Below are 24,389 nucleotides of genomic sequence, written 5' to 3' on the forward strand. Positions count from 1 at the left end.
GGGACGGTGTACATGCAGGGAAACAACTGTCTTGAGATATAGTGGAAAATGCAAAAAGTAGGGCATAGAAATAACTGTACTTTTACACACACAGAAAATAACAAAACAGGCTCATTGATATGAGTATGTATCTGGATGCATCTACACTATCAGAAAAGAATGAGCTGAAACATTCAGTGGGTCTGGCTGAAACAGAAAACCCCATGTAGCTGCTTTACATTACAGCAACCAGCGAATGAGGTTTTTATTTATTCTTTAAGGCAAAGACAAGAAAGCATGGTATATCTAGCACTTCATCTTTTTGTTATTTGCAAGTTTACAAGACGGGAGAACAGAACAGGAATGAGCAGCTTAGGTGATCTAAAGGCAACAGACTGTGGAGTTGACATATTGCATTACAGATCAAGTCACTTACATTGAAAAAGTCAAACAAATATTTTGCAAGAAAATATTATTTATCCTTAAAAATGTATCTTCTTTGTTCATGAAGTAGCAAACTCACAATGATCTGAATCCAAGTAGGAAAGAAATGATCATGATTGTGATTACATGGTTTTCCAAAACCGAGAGGGGAGTTAATTTAGCTGGTAGGATTTTTACAGTGTTGATATTTGGGTTGTATATCTCTATTGACGTTTGTGGCCAAGCCACTGCTGCCATTCACATCAGGCTCCACGCTGTCCTTTCTTCCATTATATCTGATGCCAAATAGACTGCAGACATTTTCCAGCATGATGTCCACTACCTCCTCCTCCTCTGAGGGCTGGGTGGGAAAAAGAGAGAAGATCGTTTCCAGAGGAAAAACAAGTATTCAAGGAAATTCTTCAAACCATCTCTGGTACTGAGCACAAATGACCTAAAGAGCCCTTTTGAACACTGATTTCAATTTGTACTAATTAGTTGTCTTTCATGCAATGTGAGACAGTGACACCTGAAGTAAATATAAATTATTCTTGCTTATCGGGGAGATTGAGTTAAAGAGTCATGCTGGGAATAAAGACTGGCTGTTAAAATGCTATTCCAGACGGACACAGTTTGATAAGAGATGATACAGCAGGTGCTATTGACAGCCATTAGAACAAAGAAGTCATGATAAAAGTCATATTGTCTGTATTCAGAATATATTCATTAAAACATATTTAAATTCATGTCTAAATTCAGCTGGCTGGAACTCCTGGTTCCTCTGAAGGTATACCTGCATGTGATGCTTTTACAAATAGCTTAGATGTGGTGTTTGATTGTGCTTATTGCTATTCAGCTTTGCAAGTCTGTTGTGGAACGTGTAGCCATCTGATGGGGCAGCGGCATCAGAGTCAGAGACTACAAGGGACTGAATAAACTGATCAAGAAGGCTGGATCTGTGATGGGAATAAGTGGAGCCACTGGAGCTAATAGTCCAGGGTGTGCAAGCTGATGATAATAGAGGATGAATCTTTACATCCTCTGCATAACACAGTGAAAAAACAACAATGTGTTCAGAGTCCAATGCAAGACATAAAAGTACAATAGATTATGCAGCCATCACGCTCCAGAACATGGCAATATCTACTTCTCATTGGTTTTTATCTTTAATGGAGAACATAGTGCAAAATGAAAAGTGAAAATTAGATCATAACAAAGTTTGGCATTAAGTTTGGAGTCATGACTGAATTTAAAAGACCTAACATCATCTTAGTCTTCTGCTTGTGCATGGCCCCTTCCACACGGAAACTATTTTCAATTTATCTAGTGCAATGTTACGAATTCCAGACTTATGATGATTCAGTAGGTTTTCAGTGTATATTTGCTTTAAGAGACCAACATCAAATCAAATTTATCTAACAACTTATCATGTTCTATGCAATGACTCGTTAGTTCGACTCAAGTCTGTTGGAGCAGGAATACATAGAAAACCTGTTAAATCTCAGCTCCCACAGGACTGGAATTAGTAACCCTGATCTAGTACTCAGCTTTGTGTCTCAATTATGCACAATATTCCTTTTGCTGGTGTACGTTTTACATTTTCACAGTAAAACTATCACGTTATAAGCAGGCACTTCAATCATTTAAATGTGTAGGCAGGTAAGGGCCTGCTTAATCTAACACAATCAAGATCGTAAGTTGTTTTCTTTGGTGTGTGGAGACTTGTTTTATTTTGATATGCATAAATTTATTTTTTTTCATCATGTAAAGCACTTTGTGTTGCCTTAACCGAGAAAATGGCTTTATAAAATATGTTTGATTTGATTTCATTTGAAATGTAGATCATAAAAAATAAAAAATCAAAAATCTAAAGATACAAAGATGCATTACATAAGAAGACAATATGACATGATTTCTGCTGCATATCTTAATCCATTGTTCACAATGTTAATAAGGCCTGTCCACCAGGGGTAGAGGGAGTGTATTTAGTACAGTAGACACCAGTTCATCTCTGGAAAAAATCCATTAGTCTCCTTTCTCTCTTATTACTAACTAAAGAAATGGATTGTGAATAAAATCAGGTTCATCTGCATTAGGTCCACACAGACCTGCTGTCTCTCTGTGTTGGTGTTCCACTTGTTGATCATATTAAGCCTGTTTTTAGAAATAAACTTTTTGTTATATGTAATTTGTAATCTTGAGAAATGTTAACATTGATTAACATTAACATTGAAAACATTAACATTGATTAAGAAATGTTTACATTTTTCTGATAATTATGATATTAAACCCTCATATTTCTCAGAAGCTGAGAAATATGAGGGTTGCCCCCACACCAATAAGAGCAACGTGGAGAGTCAAAACAAATCACTTGGCATATCAACGCTCTGTAATTTCCAACAGAAAATGTGGCCACATGGCATAAAGTATTATCTGCTCATGCAGAGGGTGAGAAACATCAAACACATTCAACATGGTTTGTAAAAATAAACTTTAAAAAGTTGAGCAAACTTGAAGTAGGACAAACAGCTACAAAGCCTGATTTAAGAGTTTTAATCTTAAATTGAACTAAGTTAGGATAAACTATTTAGTTCTACTCATGTCTGGGATGAAACCACTCATGTTAAGTTGAAAATGCATTCATGCATTCATTCTCTATACAGATTAGTCCAGTTCGGAGTTCCAGGGATACTGAAGCCTATCCCAGCAATTTGCAGACAAGAACCAGGGTACACCATGGACAGGTGTGATTTGGTATTTTGATTTTTTATTCAATCTCTTCTTCACTTCAGGGGAAAACAGTACATTCCCATCTGTTAATTTATATTAAGATACCAGCTAGCGTTGCAAGAAAAATAATTGGTAGTTTGCAATTTATTTGACCTTACATGCAATAAATAGCTACCTGCTACAGCTTTCAAAACTTGCTTCTACTAAAGATATGCTGATTAGGAATTTTTTTTATTTACGATTGAGTTTTGATTTCAGCATTTACATGTTCCATGCAGACACATGCAAACTACACATTATGGGCTATATCTCTGAAAGGTTTGCTTGTGTGTAAACCTATTGCACATATAAAGCAATTACAAACTGATTTATTAACAGTGCACACTGAGGGTTGTGTCTTTCAAAAAGTTCAAAATTGCGTGTTTGATCCAGTCAACACGTCTATGTCAATGAATAAGGAATATAGGGCATTCATGCGCTTTTATTTATCTTGTGTTGGAGGAAAAAATGTACATTTTTGTTACATTTTGTTAAAGAGCCACGTAAGGAACTCAGATAAAAAGAAAAAGACTTTTCTAACCATTTCATTGATGGGCCAGACATTTAAGGTTTAAAGTAATAAGAGCAGTTCATGGCACCCATGTGTAAAACATCAGGACGTGATTCTTTTATTTTCTAAAAAGTCTTCTGTTCTCTAAGCTGGCCATTTTTTTTTATAGAGGTGTCTTGTAGCTGCATTAATTTATTAAATTCTTATTAAAAATAAACAAGGCCTATATTGGAAACAAGCGGTTGTGTCATGTAGCTGCATATATTCTGTCTTCTTTTAAGGTGACAGTACACACACTCTGCCCCCACACCATGTTTTATTTGCAGATGTTTTATTATATGCTGATTTTTCTTTTGTTTGCCTTCCAATGTTTTTATACTCGTTTTACTTTTACAGCATAAAATTTAAATCATACTTAAAAATCAAAACTTGAAAGAAATAGTATTACAGTAGCCTATTATTATGTTTTGAGGCAAGGCAAAGTTTATTTGGACTGCATCTTTCATGAACAAGCCAATTAAAAGTGCAACACTTACTATTACACTCAAAAACACTGCAGAGGTAAAACTTACTTAATGAGGACACTGAACAGAGCGTGTCTGTACGTCCCCACTGAAACATGCATTGTCTATGCTAGTTAGCCATGTGCTATTAGAATATGGTAAATGCTACTTTCCTAGTTCAATACAAGCAACAGAACTGAAAAGGCGAAATGTATTTAGTGACCTCAATAGTATTTTAAATGTTAATATGTTAAATGTTGACTTTATTTACAACCTAAATATGTCAACATTTTCATTCATCAGATCAAATATCAATGAAAGTTACAAACATTCCTGCTTGGATGTAAACATGGTTAGAAAAAATGTCTGAATGCAATAAAAATCTTAGTGGGGAGGTGAATTATGGATTAAGCAGAATTTTACAGTGCTTTTGAATAACTTTTCTTGATGTGATTTTCTTATATCCTTGTAATTTAGTTGTCAATGTTGCACTGTTGCTTGGGAAGTAATTTAACATGTACATTAGACTGTCTGATCTGGAGGTTTGAAGAAGCTGTTAGCTAGTCACTTTCATAACCCTGGAAAGTATAAATCGGAGTTCCACTGAATATCAGAAAATGTTACTCAATCAAGCTTTTATCTAAAGTTAAGTTTAACAGAACAAGAAGTAAAAAAAAAAATCTGAAAGGCACGTACTGATGCAAATCTTTATATTTTGTTTAAAAACATGAAAGGAACTTACGAGAAAGTAATGTTTTGTTATCTTACCTTATGTTGCTTTTGTTCTTCGTTTAGTGCAACAAGAATAACCGAAACGAAGAGGTTTAGCAACACAAACGTCATGAACACAATACAAGAGCCGAACAGAAATCCACCCAGTAGAGGGTTGCTGTCCAACACCTGGAAAACAGCACATGAGGAAACAACTTTGGATTTTGTTTATTGAATTTGTTTCTAGTGTATAAATTCTGCAGTTTGCCGTGTTTCCCAGACATGGATTATGCCTTCATTCTACCCGGTAGTCGTAAAAGTGGCATTGAATAGGTCTCTGTTACTTGTACTCTTTCAATGAAGCATTACAAAGGCATGTAAATGTCATTTTCTCCCCAAAACCTGTGTCTGTGTTTATGGTTTTATTTTTGCTGCCTTTCAAGTCCACACAGTTTCAGATTTTCTTTTGGACTGGAAGCAATCTGACAGCGAGGGACACGCTGAACCTTACGGGATGGGTTTCAGACGGCTTGGTCCTCGAGGGTGAATGTCCTGCAGGTTTTTTTTGTTGTTGTTGTTGTTGTTTTCATGCTCCAACACACCTAGCGGACATGAATGTGTCATTTTGAAGAAGTTGAGACGACGCTGTGTGATTTTGGTTGAATCAGGTTTGTTAGAGCAAGGAAACATTAGAAAACCTGCAGGACAGCAACAGTTTGACACCGTTGTCGTTCGGATTGGTGCAGGTGGTGCACAAGTAGACGTGCCTACTATAAATATGACTTTACTGAAAACAAAGACAAGATGTCAATGAAAACTTCTTTTTAAAGACAGCTTTTACTCGTGAACAGTTTCCCTCGCAAATCTATATTTTTATTTATCTTTCTTTTAAAATCATGCATTAAGCAAAAACCATTATACACACAAAACCTGTCCACAGAGTAAAGTGTGTCTCATTTATACATTTGTTGGGCCCAAAATGAGGGAGATGGCTAATTTTCTTTGGTCGCCTCGCTTCTTCAGGGCAGACAAGAAAAAGTACCTGATCTGCCATGATGCTAGACTAGAGTTTCGACCGCTCATTAGAGTTAAGGAATAAACATTTGGGTGTGTGTGTGGTCAGTCTGATTAGTGAAACAATTCTCAAATGACATTTTAATTACATTTTAAGAAGTGGAAAAGGAACGTGAACTGTGAAGTGATGAAGGCTTCATAGCTATTATCAAATATCTTAGATGTATTCCAATTTTTTTTTTTTTTTTGAAGTACAATAAAGAACATTGTGAAAAAGCCTGAAATCAACGTCTACAAAACCAACACAACATAAACGGAAACAGCAAATCGCTCACCTCATCATAGTTAAAGATGCCAATCTGCAAACTGATGATGGTCAGAAGAGAATCTGCAAAAGTTTTATAGGACGAAGTCTTCCAGCCATAAATCACGTTGCTCTATAAACATAATAAACATTATATCAGCACACAAACCCTTCAAGTCATTTGTCTACATCAACAGTTTTGATTTAAAGGCTCATTTTGATGATACTGGGATGTAACTAGATTTAGTTTGTATATCAACAATTATGAGGGAATTTTACTCTAATAAACCAAACCAGAAGGTTTCCTTTAGAAATATGTTATAGCTATCCCTTAACCATCAGGGCTCCCCACCCAGGTGTTTTTTATTTATTTATTTTTTTTTTTTTTAAATAAAATTTTGTACAATTTGTGAGACATTTTATATTTTTTTCTGCCGATCCGTCAGAAGCATTAAAACATTGAACAATACAACACTATGGTATCCATGAAGGTATTAATGCTTTTCTGATATAATAATAATAATAATATATAGTAACTGTATCTGTTTATCATCCACATGGGCAGTCAGACACACACACACACACACACAAAACACGTCTTTGCACACGCCCCGTGGGGGGCCCCCGCTGATAGAAAACTAGAACCAGCAGACATCCCTGCACTCTAAGAAGAACATGTCTGAAGTCTCTTGTGGAGCAATGTTATTTTCTTGCATTGAACAGATGAAATTTCTATGATTTGAGACAATTTTGTGATAGTTGTTTTCATAAGATGGTGCAGTATCGTATTGTATTTGTGTCTGTCTCCACATGAGCTCTGTGAAGATGGCAGAAGTTCATTTTATAAAAGTCTTGGGAAGAAGACTCCTATTTTGAGGGCTGTGATGATATAAATGGTGTTTAATTTAAATTAGGGATCTCCAAATCCAGTCCTCGAGGGCCTGCGATGGACTGGCGAGCTGTCCAGGGTGTACCCTGCCTTTCACCCAGACTGCTGGGATAGGCTCCTGCTTCCCCGTGACCCTGAATCAGACTAAGAGGTTAGGATGATGAATAAATGAATGAGTCCTCGAGGGCCGGTGTCCTGCAGGTATTGGACAAGTCCCTGCAGTAACACACCGGATTCAAACAACTTGTGAAGAATTTGACAACAAACTGTGGAGATCAATTGTGTTGCAGTGGGAAAAAACCTTTCAGCACCTGCAGGACACGGGCCCTCACAGAGCAGATCTGAAGATCCCTCATTTGAACAGGTGATATTGTTTACTGCAAAGCAACGCGCAGGCAGTAAACAACATCAAATTTTCACTTTAAGAGCTTTTATAGTTTCTTTTAGCCAATCGGCAGCAAATTCAAGTGTAACCATGTGGTTACTTATGCAGCATTTATGGTCAGGGTTTCCTATTACCAACACGGTCGATGTGGGATCTCTGTGTGTTTTCATGCTAAGTGAAGATGGACCAGGAAAAACGGCTTGCATAAGACCTAAATCCTGGCTGTTGCAGATTCTTGGTAAAAACTTGTTAAATAACGGGGACACCTATGGAGAGAAATTTGTTTCTTTATTATCCAATCGAATAAGTTAGATTTGAAACCAAAAATGATTTTTGAGAGCAAAAAAAAGTGAGAACCTACTTTTTTTTTTTTTGTAGAGAAACAAATTAGGTTCCTATTAAAAATATATATATATATTTGAGAAAGCATACTTCTTCAACTTCAATCAGAACTAATGTTTTCAATCAAAACTACAGTTTTGATCAAAGACCGCCAGGGCGCAGCCTTTTTTTTTTTTTTTTTGAGGGGCACAACCTTTTTGAGGGGCACATGAGCGTCCTAAACAAAAATAAATAAATAAATAAATAAAAAATCAGCAGTTCTCCAGACTAATACATTTCCACATCAAGTTAATAAGCGCTATCATGTCAATGTGCTGCTGAGAGTCATGTGAGCCTGTACAGGTTGTGTGTGTGTCAGAAGGAAAGGCAGGGGGAGACGGGAGGGGGATCAACTCGCAACTGCAGAAGTTGTGAAGTTCATCTCACTCACGGAGGAAAAGCAAGGAAGGGGGGCGGGGGGTAGACTGAACTCCTATTATCCGCCACCCCCCACACACACACTACTGCTTCCAAATATAAATACATTTAAATAAATTTAAACTTATTTTTGCATAAACTTATTTTTATGCACAATGGTTGTAATTTTTGACTTACAAACATTAGTTTTGATTGAAGTTGGAGAAGTATGCTTTTTCAAATATATTTTTTTTAATTGGAACCTAATTTTTTTTCTATCTCTACAAAAGAAAATTAGATTCTCACTTTGTTTTTGCTCTCAAAAATCATTTTTGGTTTCAAATCTACTTTATTTGATTGGATGATAAAGAAACAAATTTCTCTCTATAGACCAAGCTGACTCCACTGACTCTGCATTTGAACTAGATGAACCTAAAGGAAGTTGATGAGAATGATGTTTGAAACACTCCTAATCTACAGCTGAAGATGAGGAGGATGAAGAGTCCATTGGCGGAGGAGCTGGAACACAAGATTTCAGATTTCCCTCTAATATCTGAAGGCGCTTGCTAAAACTCACGATGATACAGTGTGTTAGCTGCTGCACAACCAGGAGTTCTGCTCTGTGATGACGGTCTTCCTGTTCTGGCCCTGTCTATATAGACCATGGACAGGCCAGTATATCATAATAACACCAGAAGTAACATCCTGGAAGGGCATGCAGGGGAGGATGATGGTATCACTGTACTGTACCAGCTGATGGTCAACACACGGAGCAGTACTGTGGGGCTGGAAGACTACGATGATGTGTTTTACATATATGAAACCAGTTGGGGGCATAAATAAGTAAATGTCATTTCTCCCACATCAGTTCAGCAAAGTTCATGTCATTTTTCTTTAGATTAACAGCAGTTGCATCTGGTTTTTTTTTTTTTTCTCCTTGGGGAAGCTACTCAGGTGACTTGTTGCCAGTTTTCCACAGCTGGATACAAACTGGAAGCAGCTAATAGAGAAGAGGAAAGACTGGTGTGATTTCTCCTCGATGTAAATCCCTGTTGAAGATCAAAGGTCTTTAAAAAGCTGAAAGCAGTTTGTTGTTACACAATGCGTGGACATTTTTAAGATGCTTACAATCTCCAGCTTTACTGCTACATGCCAGTTATTATTACATTTTATTCTTGAAGTCTTGAATTCATATTTAGCTGATCATATATCAAACATTATAGGATATTTTGCATATGCTTGGCGTTAGTGTCGTTGCCAAAGGACAGACTTGAGCCCTGCAAGGCTTCTATTTAAACACATGAAGATGGATTCTTATAAAATCTGTCAAAACTTGAATAGATCTATGATCAGGAATGGACAGAAGAAAGGAAAGGTCTTCCATGCTTTCAGCATTCAAAGCTTTAAGAGACATGGCGAGGACTAGGAGGTGCTGCAAAGTTGTTTCTGAAAAGATTGGAAAAGGTCTAAATGAGATTTTTCCTATTTTAACTATTGTGACATTTCAAAACAACCCCAAAATATTTTTCATCACTGCAGTTTAGTGGATAAAAATATTTATAACAACATCAAAAGCTCAGGACTTCACATTTAATGGAGTCAGCTATGGTAGCTCAAGAAGCAAATGAGGAATGATGCTTTCAAGGTGTTGCGAAAGCTGTGAGGTACTCACTGCAATGGAATATGCCACAAACACAATGGCAATGATCACAAGAAAGCTGGATATGTCATTCCAGGCCCGCTGCAGTGCAGCTGTCATCATGTTCATCTTGGGGTTCAGTCTGAGCAGGTGCCACAGTTTGACGGTGGAGAGAAGGATGAGGAAGGCGATGAAATACTGAAGCATCAGATCGGCTGCGGCTGTGTCATAAAAACTGACAAAACTGCAAAGAAAGTGAAAATATTTCTCTCAAAAGTTGGAACAAAATGACCGAGTGAGTATAAACAGCATAAAGGAGCAAGTGCAGGTTTTCCTGCCCTATCAAGCAGAGTCTAAAGTTTATAGCAGTGGATGTTATTCTTACCGATATCTGTGGTTCTGGTAGTAAGTCATATCACGGTTCCCAAGCAGGGTCCTCTTGATAAAGGCAGCCACAGCGCTCCAGCTCAGCAGGATGATACTCAGCTCCAGCAGGTTCCACTTGTTTTTGAAATAAACCCACCGCTGCTGCTTCAGTAACTTCCCCTTTTCACCAAAAGAAATGAGAGACATGCTTTATCACTCCTAATGCAACAGAGGGGCAGCCTGTTAGGGTCTCTGCACCAGTGCAAGAAGAAATATGCTGGAAACCTTGTCAAGATGTGTGCAAGAATAATAATAAAAAAAAATAGATCCGTCTTCTTCCAAATGCTAATTTGTGTGGAAAAAAATGTCACAATTTTCCCGTTTCTTCTCAAATTTGGTCACAATTAAAAAAGCGATGTCCATATGAAATTTGAAGCTCAAGATATACCAAGTGTGATGGCCAGACCAATGGCCACACATATAAAGGTGGTAAAAGCACCACATTGTCAGTTTTCTTTATATTCAAACTTAGTTTAAATGCTTTGGTTTCTTTGTTAGCGCACACATTAAGGAGCCACTGTATTTTCAACTGTTTGTGTTTTGTTTAATCTTTTTTTTTTTTTTACGGGTGCTGAAAGGATTGGCTTGGGCACTGGGGGCAGGAGTATACATAGGAAGGAAGCTGGTGAACAGGAAGTGCCACGGGCCCTTGGGAAGACCTCAGCTTCAGAGGGGGAGATTAAAAGTTTAGTTTAGCTTCTTCAAATGTTTGTTCATTTTCTTTCCCATTTTTGAGTAGTTTGGGTTTACCTTTTGTTAGTAGTTTTGTTAAGAATAATTGAGCTAACAGTTAGGTTCTGTTTCTTTGTCTAGTTTGTTAGTATGTTTAATGTGTTACCACATATGTTTTGTAACTGGTCTGATCAGCCAGTATTTAAGTTCTCCTTTATTTGTTGTTTGTGAGGTCAGTATGGTTTTTTTTTTGTGTTATGTCGATTATGTTCCCTAATCTGTTAGTTTAGTTATTTTCAGACTTTGATTTAGGTTTTGCTTAGTTGACCTCTTTTAAAGGCCTAATTCATTTATATTGTTTGGGCAAATAAAACCCATTTCATTTGAAGCCACCAGTGTTCCTCTTCCTTCGCCAGCTTGGTCCCTCACACCAAGTCAACATGAAATAATATTTAATCAGTTTGCAAACAAAAATTTACAGTTAAGGAAAAAAACTAGATATGTTGTATTTTTGCAAATCTTCTTTTGGCCCTCATCTCAATCTTCCAAGTAAACTTCAAAGTAGTGTTCATACAGTCACAGATGTTTTTCATCACACATGTCGTTTGCTCTTGTTTGCTTATATCACCAGTCTTTAGGGGCTTTGAAGGACAAAAAAAAATCAGACCTTAATCCATCATTGCAGTTAAATTACAGTTAATGGTGGACGCCTATGAGTGTTAAAAATGGCTCATGAAGAAAGTGGAGGTAAAAGACCATTAAATTATCCCACGAGGAGAAAAAAGCATTTGCATTTGAAAGAAAATTGAAAATGACAGAAGATTAATGCAATTTTCTAACAACAAAATGCCGTTGACATGTGACTTTTTCTGAAATGTAAAAGCTGGAGTTGAGCTAGACGATGTTTGACAGTTAATTTCCAGAGAAATTACTTAATTTCATTAGTTAGCTGTTCAACTGTAAGTCAGTCTTATAGTGTTAATGAATCTCCTGTTTAAACGATTCTTATGAGCCTCAGTCGATCACAGCAGTGGCATTTAACACGTTAGCAAACCAACCTTATATTTTCTCCTGGTCAGAATTAATGGGAATTCATTTTGTAATAATCAAACATTGTTCAAACTGTCTGATGTTAAAAAAAAAGCAGAAAAATCATTTTATGTATCAAATTAGGCATGTAACAAAAAACTTTTCAACTTTCTTTATTCTTTCATTTAAACACTCATTTGTGCTCCCTTTACATATGTAAATGTAAACATCCATGTCAAACAACACTGCACACACTTCACAGTCCTGCAACGGATACCAACGGGTACCCGGCAGGTAAAAATGCAAAAATGCTGCTTTGCAGATACAAATAAATTAGATGAAATGTTATGCGTACAGATGTGGTTGGTTTTTCATGTAGTGTGGGTGGGTCACAGTTAGAAGAGAATATTTTTTCTTCTTTTTTTTAAAAAACCTTTTTTGTCAATATGACAAAGTTTCACTTCTCAGGCACCGCGGTCATCTTGCGACAAATCATTGTGAGGATAATTCTCGCCATCGAAACAAAGTATTTCAGGTGAATATCCAAAACGTTTTGGATTTGATCACCTAAAGCTTTGCATGACCTCTGTGGAAATTCACTGCACACCCAAAAGAATTTACAAACTGATTTATTAACATGGTGCACTGAGGGCTGTGTCTTTCATAGAAGCAAACTGGCACATCTGCAGCCAGTCAGCACATCTGTGTCAATCAATATGCATTATGAGGCATTCAGGCATTATTTTGCATGTTTTGGGAGGAGAAAATATAAATATATTAATTTAGCAATTGCAATGTGATCTATCAAACCTCATAGCAATTTGCTCTAGGAAACTGTAGCTATATTTAATATGCAAATATTAATTATGACGTGCAAACAGTCTGCACTCATGAATACGTCTGCGGTCGATGTCACAAGGAGACGCCACAACAAAGCAACGAAATGCAGGGAACGTATTTCTCACCCTCCTGTGAATATTTTTGGGATAAACGAGGAAACAATTATTTATGACTTGGCACAGCCATTGTGGAGCTGTTTGACCAGGGGTGGGCAACTACGGTAAGGAGTTTCCCTGCTGCAACACACTTGACACACATCAGATTTAATTAGCAGACTGGTGCAGAGCTTGAACTCAAACTCCAGTCTGCTGATTACCTATCGATTTAAATCAGGCCTGTGTCTCAGCAGGGAAACTCCAAACACTGTGGCCCTCAAAGACCGGAGCAGTCAACCCCTTGCTGGAGGAACTCCGGATGGCTTTAGAGATGAGTCACGTGTACCTGCAAATGTCACAGCTGGGATCCAAAATCCTGTTTTTCCAATGTGCTATCCAAGTCCTAAATGTAACGTGTTGCTGGATGGTCACGCTGTCAGGTTTCCACACAACGCTGTACTAAAATATCTCAGCTCAGAGCACTATTCTCTTATCCTGAAAAACAGTTTCCTCTTCTCCAAGTTGGAAGCTTCACCCCCTTGTGATGGACTGGCGACTTGTCCAGGGTGTAACTACCTCCCACCCGATGATTGCTGGGATAGGCACCAGTTCCCCACAGTTAAGAAAATGGGTGGATACTTCGTCCCCTGTTTGCATTATTTTACAGACAGCATTAATTTTCTATAATTTGCTTCTGTGAAGCGTTTGTGTGTAGCATCAGATTTCTTTGCTGTAGGTCATGTTTTCTCTCCAGACTTGCCATTTTACAAATTGCATGATGATAAAAAAAAAAAAAAAAGAAAATATGCAGTCGTTTGCGCCTGCCACCATTTTTACACAATCACATGTTCAGTCTCATGCACAACATTCTAATCGCTACACACAAATTGGGATCTTATCTGGCCCTGAAACAGAGTGCGCGTCATCCAGGTGCCAGTGAACCAAGAAAAGAATATTTCAATAAGAGAAAAGTTAAGAAAAAATGAGTAAAAGAGCAAAGAAAGAGTTAGTAAATGGAAAAATGCATTAAACTGGCAGTTTCGTCCCTCAGCAAGGTGGATGTTTAGTAACACCAACATGCCAACATTGCAGATGTTCCTTTCCTTTTGAATGCAATGCAACAATCATTTTGTTTCATAAATTCATATTGTATTTCTCTGTGGAGTTATTTTCATGTCCATAGCTTTAAAAAAAAAAAAAAAAAAGATAAAATGATTGGACTGTCTGGGGATGAAGGAATGAAGTTTCAATGCTGCTTTATTATCTTCTGTAGCACAGAAAAAACCCACCTGTCCTTCATGAAACTGTGATTTGTGTATGATAAATATGAGAACAGTGTGTGTGTGAGCAATCTGTGACAACATTTTCCTTTTGTAATTTGCCTTCTTTAACTGCAAACCTTGCCAATAAATGTTGTTTCCTTTCAGCTTGTCCCTCTGAAGGGTCGCCACAGCAAATCACCACACATTTGGATTGCCACGTGTTTTAAGTTGCATTCTTTTCCTGACGCGACGCTCTGAATTTAAACCTTGCCAATAAATAATTATAGATATTTACTAACGGTGGGACTTTAACACGTTAATGAAAAGTAATTAATGAAATAAACCATAACACATTAAAAAAATAACGCATTTATTCGCAGAACGTTTGTTGGTTTTATAATTTCCTGCTACACCCATCACACTGATGCACACATTACTTCTGCTACTAACTTAGCAGCATTGAAACAATATTTAGCGATGTTTCAGACCCTTCACTTAGTTTATTTAACGATAAAACAAGAAACAACAAGTCTAGCATCGTTTTCTGGTGATATCAGGAACTTTTGGTGAATAACATGAAAAGAACGTGTTGTTTTCTCTTCTCCGTTATCAGCAGCTGTGAAGCCCCCTCTCTTCCCCCCCCCTCCCCCTGTCAGCTCAACTCTAGCCAGAGCTCAACTCAGTCAGAGCACGAGGTGATCACCTCAGCTCACCTGCTGAGTAGTTCATCCATCCTGGTTTACTGTCAGATATTAATGTCTGTTAATGAAGAGTGTTGTTAAAAAAGAAAAAAAAAAACATGTATAAAGTGAAAATTACAGTAACAGGTTGTAGACTCTTAGTTGGAGAATAACTGGAGCTGCACTATTAACGTATTTAAAATGCCACTTTAACTGTTTAGTTTTGGCTTTTTTCCTGTTTCAAAGTTAAATTAATTTATCCAGATATTCATAGTTTACTATATTAATTTCTTTTTCTATTATTTGATTTAATAATCACTTAAAATCCATTTAAATAAAAAAAAAACAAAAAACAAAAAACAAAAAAAAAAAACAAAAGTTGTTTATTGGGGCAATTTTTATTCTGTGATTAAAATGCTATTACTGCATTGGACTGGTGACCTGTCCAGGGTGTACCCTGCCGCTCGCCTGAAGCCTACTGGGATTCGCTCCAGCTCCCCGGCGACCCTTAATTAGATTAAGTGGTTTGAGAAAATAAATGATTGAATGAAAATGCGATTAATTGAGATTAATTAATTAATTACAAAGCCTGTGATTAATTAGATTATTTTGTAATCAAGTTCCACCACTAATGTATTTACAAACTAATCTGGCATGTAGTCCTAGTGTATTATCATTAGATTTCATTAGATGAAGAATCTAAAGCTCTGTTTGGATAAATTTTATTAAGCATGAAGTTCATTGCTGCGGATAGAAAATGCAGAGTGGGATTTTTACTGGAGCACAGTTGTCTTTTCGTAAATTCCCTCCAAATGTTTCCTGAATGCCTGCTTTAAACTCAATATATTTTCCAACCATGTGAAAAAAAGAGCTTATGAAAAGGTGACAGTTCCTTGTTTGCACCAATAAACTACATGTACTGTTTATGGTTAAATTATTTTAAATTTTTTTTCTTTTTTTTTTTCTTTTTTTGTGTTACGGGGAGTCTAAAAGTATCATACCAAAACAACTGTGGCACAATGATAAAGAAAGAAACAATCCAAACACAAACAAACAAATAATGGTAGATGGATAACATAGTCATGTCAGTATTTACCTGCAGGATCATGTAATAGAGGATGAAAATCATATAAATGATCTGAGCAGCCATGACGAAGACGTAAAGGCCGTCTGTTGCCTGGTAAAGGCAAATGGTAAGCAGCTCACTGCTGAACTGAAAAACACCTGAAAAAGCAGTCAGAGAGATTTTCTTAACATGCAGCCAAGAAGTGTAAAACTTTCATGAGTTGCATCGTCTGTGTAAACATTACTGTCATGTTGCAAAACTAATTTCAGACACATTTCTGTAATAAAACGGTAGTGTGATGATGTCAGTGTCACGCTATCTCAGATCACAGTTACATTTAAGAATAACACGATGTTCTGAATCGTGTAGAAAATAATGAAATTATGATATTCCTCCTTACCTACTGCTGGGGTCTCCAATGACAGTGTGACGATGCAGAAGAGGTTCACATTTGCATTAAACACCGTAAACTCAACAAAAAGGGCTCTTGTGTACATATCCAGCCACTTATTCCTGTAAAGATTCTCAAGTGTGCTACAATGGAGGAACATAAGAATATATTAGTGTTTCATCTGCATTTACATTTAAAACTTCTACTTGATTAATTCATGAAATGCAATAAAAATAAATAAAACAACTGAACATACCTGCTGCCATTTGGTAAGTCTGGGCCAAGTTCAATCACAAAACCTCCTCCCCTGTAGAGGGCCAATGACCCCCAAATTGGGTGAGCCCTGAGCTGAGTCTGCGTCTGGTACTTCCAGGGACTGGAAGTGCTACTGGAAATATCTTCCCTCACTGTGTTGTTCCAGCCAGTTTCATAGGAACCCATGTCCTCCACTTCCCATGAATACGGAGCGTGACAGTCTGGCACCAAGGCAAGCATGGAGTCTGCAATCTGGCAGGAGTTGCTGTGCACTCTCAGCTGACGAAGACGGGCATTGCCCACCAGCTTGGAGTTTCCATCTGTGATGAATCCTGAGTCACAACATTTTACAGTTATATAATTAGACTAATTAGACTAATCCCATTATAACAGGGACGGGCGTCTCCAGTCCTCGATGGCCGCAGTCCTGCCAGTGTTAGGAGTTTCCCTGCTGCAACACATCCAGAGTTTAAAGTCCAGCTCTGCACCTGTCAGTAAGCTAGATCTGATGTGTTTCAGGTGTGTTGCAGCAGGGAAACTCTCAGCACTTGCAGCACTGCGGCCCTCAAGGACTGGAGTTGCCCACCCCTGCATTTATAACCATCTGCCAAACATTTAGTAAGTCTTCCTCAACCCACCAAAAGGACTCTTATCAGACAATGTGTTGAGTTTCTGCTGTGGAGATGGGAGGAATAGATCCTTCAGGCTCCTGTGGGTTGTGGGAACACACACATTGTGTTTCCTTCCCACAGAGGCCGTAAGATTGCTTTCCTTAAAGCATGGAGGTCGGCCGAACACCTCACGTTTACTGGGTCAATGCCAGAAGACAGTATTCCCAGCAGAACATTGCATGTTAACAGCACAAACAGCGTTACTCTACCTGTCAGTGGTTTTAATGCCGAGGCTGACCAGTGTGTGTTTCTGTCATTTGCAGTAGATGGAAGGATTTACTGACTTCATACAGTCTAAAAGCACAGAAGGCCTCGCTTGCTTTGCATCAACTCAGCTAAAGTTTTGTTAAGGGAAGCTTTCACATCTTGAATAATTTTGACACAAAGAGAGACAAAAGTACTTTGAGCAATTAAAAATTTCCAGATGGCTGGAAGCTGATTACAGCTGATTACACAACATATAAAACATGATGTGACACCAACTCGCACCACTAATTATTGCTTCATCTGGGATAAGCCGACCCAAAGGACTTTCATAAAATCTAAATTAAAGCTAAACCATTAGATGATATGAAAAAAAAGCCTAATTAGATGTGAAACACTAAAGGCATTCTCTTCCATCACTATGGATTTGATAGATCTTTCATTTCTTCAGATAAGAGTCAAAAGTTGGCTTTTCTGAACAACTAAGGTAAAAAAAAAAAAACAAAAAAAAAAACAACAAATGAATAAAATAACACCGTTGATGACAAAGATCATTTGAAAGTTGTTTTGACACAGAGCTGTACAAATCTGCCTAAATGTTTTGCTTCACTGAGTAAAGCACCTTATGAAGCTTTGAGGAGAAAGTAGCAGAGCAATCCTGCCAGTTTCTCTGAAGTCTCACAGTAACGACAGAAAACAACCTCCCAGGTACACCTCTCTCTGCGGATGCTCATAATTAGGAGGAATTTCTTCTACCTGGATAATTTCCAAAGAGGTTTGTCAGCAGGGTGGTGTTGGCCCAAGTGAACACATCCTGAAGACTCATGCTGTCTGAGACGCCTACAGAGAAGCTTCGTCTTATGTGTTGGTTCAGGAAGAAAGCATTGGGATCCCGCTGGCCGTATGCCACCAGCAGCAGCATCCACATGTAGCCCATGTAGGCTGCAACACAAACACACACAACAAAGGGCTTACATGTTAACAGATCAGTAACAGTGGAACAAAGTTCATGTCCGACCTGATCGGGAAATCTTCCCACTACCCTGTTTATGGACTTGCTTCGCTAATAGTTGACTTGAAAATGCTCTTAAAGGGGTGCTATTATGGTATTTGGAGTTTTCTGAGCTTTCTACAGTGTTACAGTGTTGAATCCTCATCAGACATGTGAACGGCACGGTTTTTTATCACCTAAATGCATGTTTGAGTTTGAGTTTGAGTTCCAGCACTCTCTCCATACGGTTTCCATGGCGACGAAAAACACGTTGTTTTAGTTTTTTCTACTTGGAAATCCCTGTGACGTCCCGGGGGATAAGGTTCGGTGATTGGTTACCTTCTACTGGTTAACAAGGGCATGTACAAATACATCAGGCGGGTGGAAAACGTGGGATAAAGTTATTTCCAACGATGGCTGGTGAGTTTACCAAAGAGAGACATCCTGCTGCATTCGTTGCTGTGGGTTGCTGTTTTCCACTTCGTTTTCAGGGTCTGATTCAGGTTCCAACATGTAGGGCTGTATGCTATGTGTTGACATTGTATTTTGTTTTTTTATTGAGTTCATATGAGCCTAATCCTTCTGTTTATGAGATGTTACAATGACGGCGAAAGCAGGTGAGGTGCGCGCTCCCGATGTAGTGCAGTGGCGGGAGGCGGGGCTTAATGCGGAAGCGTCTCAATCCACTCGTTTTGCCCACAGGCTGATCTGACAGCCTACGGAGAGGGTCGGTCTGAAGTAAATAAAGTGATTTGTGACGATAACTCCATCAATCCCAGCCCTTCTGGGCTCAGAAATAAAAATAAATGATCCTGAAATGCACATTATAGTTCCACTTTAAAGCAAACTTACTGATGATCTCTCTGAGGAGAGCAAAGGCCTTTTGCTGCAAAATCTTCCTCCTTTTCATCCTCTCAATGTCTTCTGGAGGAGGAGGCTCATAGAGACGGCCCTCCCGTCTGCTCATATACAAGTCCTTATAATCACCTGTGGACGGTGCCAGATGTTTAAATAATAATCTTCACTGCGGAAAGGCAGAAAGTGCATATTTGGAAGTGTTTATTCATTAATTACCTTCATTTCTGTTTTCTCTCACTATTTCCACATTTGGCAAATCCTCATCATCAACTTTCTTTATCACCAGTGCAAAGAAGACTGCAAGACAGATCACCTGTAGTAGGAGGTGTAGGTGAAAAGAGTCGTTACATTTAGAGAAGAAGTCTAGGTCTGAAAGTAAGCTTTACATCTACTGGTCACGTTTGCATGCGGTTGTAGGGTAGATCTTTTCACCTTCAGTGGCTGAATGAGGAGAAGGCTCTGGAAGAAGGAGACAATCATGGACACCAACCAACTGATGGAGCGCTCCTTCCCAAATTTTAACCCATACAGCATTGTGAAATATCCTGACACAACACTGGTTGCAATCACCAGCAGCCAGCCAACAAAGACAAACCACCAGGGTAGCATCCCAGAAAGCCTTTTCTTTTGGCTGCCATCAGAAACAGGACCATCTGCCGGTCCGGAGCTGCGACTGAAGGGGGACAGAATGGGTTTTGTTAAAACCCTACATCCTATACAGTACAGTTATAGTCTTATATGGAACAGATGAAGAGAAATCAGGTGACTGTTTTACATCTCAGAGGGAGGTCCATCTAGTTTTACACAGCTGGTCGGGAAGAGTTGATGTTCAAGGGAGCTCTTCATGCCCTGAACTTGCTGCAGGGCCTTCTTGTAAGTGTGGGGGCTTGGGAAGCTGGTGGGACCCAACAGATTCATCTCTTTCTCTATGTGACACAGTTGTCTGTACAAATACTGGGTCTTGTTGCCGTTCTTTTGAATCCCCTCCTCTGCTAACGAAGGATGCAGGCAAATACTGCTGTCTGAAAAGGTGCAAAGTTCAGATAAGTAAAGCATGAAACTTTCCAGTGGCAGCAAAAGTTTGTTACAAATGTACATGCTGAAGTGTGTCTGAAGAGACAGCAGAAAAAATGTCGGGCTGCTTCATTCTGCATAAAATTTGATAGTTGAGACTATTGTTTTATTTTCTATTCTATTCTATTCTATTCTATTCTATTCTATTCTATTCTATTCTATTCTTACACATGAGTGAGAATAACACAAGCACAAAATCAAACAGCAGAGGACATTGTAGGAAGGTGCTAGTGGACTGTCCAGCAGGACGCAGGTCCTTCGATGAAGCGCTACAGGCTTCTTTTTTTTTTTTTTTTTTTTTTTTTTAAATATTTATTTATTTATTTTTTATTTATTTACAAAAAAAAATAGCATATGCATAATGTTTGTTGCAAAGAACTGGGCTAAGTTCTCCAACTTTCCAATAAATACAGCTATACTAAGTGTTGAAGTGCTCCTTGAAGAGCTGAGTCTTCAGCTTGCTCTTCAAAGTAGACAGGGACTCTGCAGAGCGGACAGAGTTTGGAAGATCATTCTACCATCGTGGCACAACAGAGGAAAAGAGTCTGGCTAGTGATTTAGTTCCACGTGTTGGTGGTAACACGAGGCATCTTTCACTGGTGGAAGGTACCTGTCGAGAGGGAGTGTAGGCCTGGATTAGAGGGTGAAGGTAGACGGGAGCCGTTTGAGTTATTGTTTCGTAAGCCAGAAGCAAAGCTTTGAATTTGATGCGTGCTGCGACCAGAAGCCAGTGAAGACCGATTAGCAGCGGAGTGACATGAGCTCGTTTGGGTTGGTTGAAAACCAGACGCGCTGCGGCGTTCTGGATCATCTGCAGAGGTTTAATGGAGCACGCATTCTATATAGCCAATTACTAACTGTGTGTGAGAAAATGCTAAAAATAATCAAAAGGTTGTGAACACCACCTGTTTAGGAAGGAATGTGTGTTACACCAAAGTTGGGGTAGAGAAGATGATTTTTTTTAGTCTGTTGTTTTAATTAAAAGAAAAACTTACAAATAATTCCGGTTTGCTGATGAGTCTTTTTTTGATGGATGTGTTGATCAAATACACAAAAGAGTTGTCGTTTGTTGTAGTTACAGATTTATTAACCTGTTGAGCCGCTTATTGAACCATACAGACTGCCTTTCATCAGCATGGTTGGTAAAAGTTGTTTTCCAGGTTGCTTCCTATAAGCCTCGGACAAGGAGACAGAAAACTGTGTGGAAGGGGAGGCATCGGCTGCTCAATATTCCTGTCTGATCAGCATGTTCAAAAGCAGCGCTGACTGATCAAATAAGTCCTCATAAACTTGGATTTATAACTTTTGTGCAGTTGTAACTATTTCAACCGGTAGAGATTACTGTTTGCATGAACGGATGTTTCTGCTTTAAACCTACAAACTTTCTGCATTGAGCCCCTAACTGGTTTCCTCTACTTTTTTAATGATAACGATCGTGTTCACTGGAGTAGAAACGGTGACGAGACTTTGGTTTTTTGGTCTGTTACTACATAAAAACACACCTGGTGGCTGAGGCTGTGTTGCTGACTGGACATTGTTTCTGGTTCTGTTATCCTTTTGGACAAAATCTTCCACTTCAGAGAGGACAGCATTGATATCCTTCTCTTGTCCAGGCATGAACTCCGGCTTTGTGCACGGGATGTTGCTTGTTTTAGGGAGTTTATCAGCAATTCTTTTGATATCCTAAGAGACAAAATGTTCCAACAAAAACAGAAATCAACTTAAAAAAATCAAAGAAAAATGCATTCTGCCTTATATTTATTTGAACAGATAGAAGTAATGAACACAAAAGCACCTGCCTTAATGATGATGTCTATAGTGACATTGACATTCTTGTTGGTTTTAGTAGCTGTCTGTGAGGAACCTGCCTCCGAAGTGCTTTCGCCCTGGAAACCTTTCTTTTTCTTTGTTTTCTTTGGACAACAAGACGTCTCCCGTGGACGTGTGTTTCTGAAGATGCTAACTATGAGTATATTCACTGGAAACATAATGAGAGAACTCTGTACTCCGACCATGAACTGCTGCCAAGTGAACTGAAAGTGACCTGAAAAAGAGCAACGGTGGGAGGTGAGTGAGACAAAGGTCCGTGTGGTCTTAGAGTAGGATGAACTATGTATAATTAAAATGTTGTGTACCCAGGTCCATGACCTGTTCAGACGGGTCTGTTGGGATCCCATAGAACATGATGCTGGTCAGCATTGTGCAGAGCAGCAAGGAGAAGCAGCACGATACTCGTTGTACGCAGGTGAAATTGCTGCTCGGGGGTCGGCTGATCACCGAGTACCAGAGGTGTCCGTCACTGAAATCTTTAGCCGTCTTCATGAAGAACAGATTGCTGAAAGACATAAGCAACCTCTTGAAATAAAACACATTAAATGTTTATGAGCTCCTATGTAGTCATGGCTTAGTGTTATTTTTAAAAAGCCCTTAATTATTCCTGCAAAGACCAAGCCAGGAACTGCTGCTGTCTGACCCTGGACTTATAAAACAAACAAACAAAACATCAGTAATCCCTCAACTCTGTGTTTAGCCTGAACATTTGTGAGATCAGCTGTAACATTCAGTTTTAATTGCTGGTCTTTTTATTTCTGAAAGTGTCATTTAGAGTCTCCCTCTAACCCTGATTAATTCCCTGAAACTCATCGCTTTTCATGATGCTAAGTGTACACTATTTAAAAAAGGCTTTAATATTGCATGGAGAAAAATTCTCACAATTCTTTCTCCTCTTATGAATGGTTATCTCTAAATACATTTACACTATCCAACCCACATCTCCTCCCATCAGTTCTCCACCTGTGTGAGACCGGACAGCAGAAAAATAATGATCAGTGCTGCCAGCTCTTCCTCACTCAGTGCAAAACGTTCAGGCTTTTCATGGTGGCGCCCACCGATTTTCACTTCATTTTCAGAAAGACACTTCCAGAGCGGCTTTGGTCACATCTCAGCGATGTGAGGCAGCGAGTCAAGCAGACCGGAAAGCTGGCACGGACCTCTTCATCGATAAATTCTGATTATTCAGGAGACAGAGTTAGTGCAGAATGTTGCTGTTTATCTTTCTAACGTGTTATTTGTTTGTCACGCCTTTGTCTGACATTCCTGCAGGCATCAGGCTTGGCCAGCAGCCACGACCTCACCATCTTCCCGGGAAGAAGTAGTGAGACCTGGAAACCAGCCCGCGACAACATATTAGATTATAAACTTATGTTTTGACTGGTATTTCAACCTGTACACGCTGTGTACTCTGGATTAACCACTAGAACAGCATTGTTATTTCACATTGTTAACTGATAAAACCCAGTTTTTGTTTTTCTTTCTTTTTGCCAAACCAAATCTAATATCTGTCCTGAAATTTAAGACTGTAAACTAAAAACACTGAATGTAACTAGTTGACTTGTGCTAATGTTTAGCAGCTGAAGTATATTTGACATATTCTTTCTTTTTTAATTACGGTATATTCTTACATATTCTATCATTTTAATCACAAGTATAATCTTACATATTATTTCATTTATCATTAATCAATATATAATCAATTGATTCTTTTATTATGACCTGATGTGACTCTATAACAGAAGTAAAAAACAGGCACACAATGAGAGCACAGGAGAGGAGGAATAGAGTTCCTGATGAGGAAAGTCAAGGACGTTGGCTGGACTGATGTTTCAACTGAAACCACTCACACACACACATGGCTCAAGGGTAAGTTATCAGTAATTTTCACACAGACAGGAGCAGACAACTCCTTAGAAAGTGGACAATAGCAGTTTTGTGGAGCCATGGGAAAAGATTAGGATGGATGCAACTTTCACAGGAACTTCACCTGCTGACTCAACGCCAGGACCAAATAAGGAGGAGACCACGGTCCTGCAGAAGTAGCGACGCTCTCAACAGAAATACACATTCATGTGAATTTGCATATTCATGCACGCACATAGTCACATGATTTGTCCAGTATGAAAGAGGAGGGTTGGTGTATGACAGGCGAGATCTTCAGACTGAATCTGGGACCC

The 24,389-nt window shown here is 38.6% G+C and overlaps 1 protein-coding gene across 1 annotated transcript in view; it reads right to left on the minus strand.

The window, feature by feature from the left end:
• Positions 1-580: 580 nt before the first annotated feature.
• The window catches only part of LOC306766898 (polycystin-1-like protein 2), a gene marked incomplete at both ends in the record, with an annotated part of 67,932 nt that continues 44,123 nt past the window's right edge, over positions 581-24,389 (minus strand). Inside the window, 16 exons of the mRNA XM_079254756.1 lie at positions 581-763; positions 4,954-5,085; positions 6,246-6,347; positions 9,899-10,109; positions 10,251-10,411; positions 15,966-16,093; positions 16,336-16,469; positions 16,583-16,913; positions 18,213-18,398; positions 19,300-19,434; positions 19,522-19,618; positions 19,738-19,978; positions 20,081-20,327; positions 21,882-22,062; positions 22,179-22,423; positions 22,515-22,714. Of these exons, the coding sequence (XP_079110882.1) occupies positions 581-763; positions 4,954-5,085; positions 6,246-6,347; positions 9,899-10,109; positions 10,251-10,411; positions 15,966-16,093; positions 16,336-16,469; positions 16,583-16,913; positions 18,213-18,398; positions 19,300-19,434; positions 19,522-19,618; positions 19,738-19,978; positions 20,081-20,327; positions 21,882-22,062; positions 22,179-22,423; positions 22,515-22,714 (2,914 nt within the window). The remainder of the gene's footprint in view (positions 764-4,953; positions 5,086-6,245; positions 6,348-9,898; positions 10,110-10,250; positions 10,412-15,965; positions 16,094-16,335; positions 16,470-16,582; positions 16,914-18,212; positions 18,399-19,299; positions 19,435-19,521; positions 19,619-19,737; positions 19,979-20,080; positions 20,328-21,881; positions 22,063-22,178; positions 22,424-22,514; positions 22,715-24,389) is intronic.

Source organism: Telmatherina bonti (assembly GCF_933228915.1).
Source record: "Telmatherina bonti genome assembly, chromosome: 15".
In the NCBI taxonomy this organism is placed as follows: domain Eukaryota; kingdom Metazoa; phylum Chordata; class Actinopteri; order Atheriniformes; family Telmatherinidae; genus Telmatherina; species Telmatherina bonti.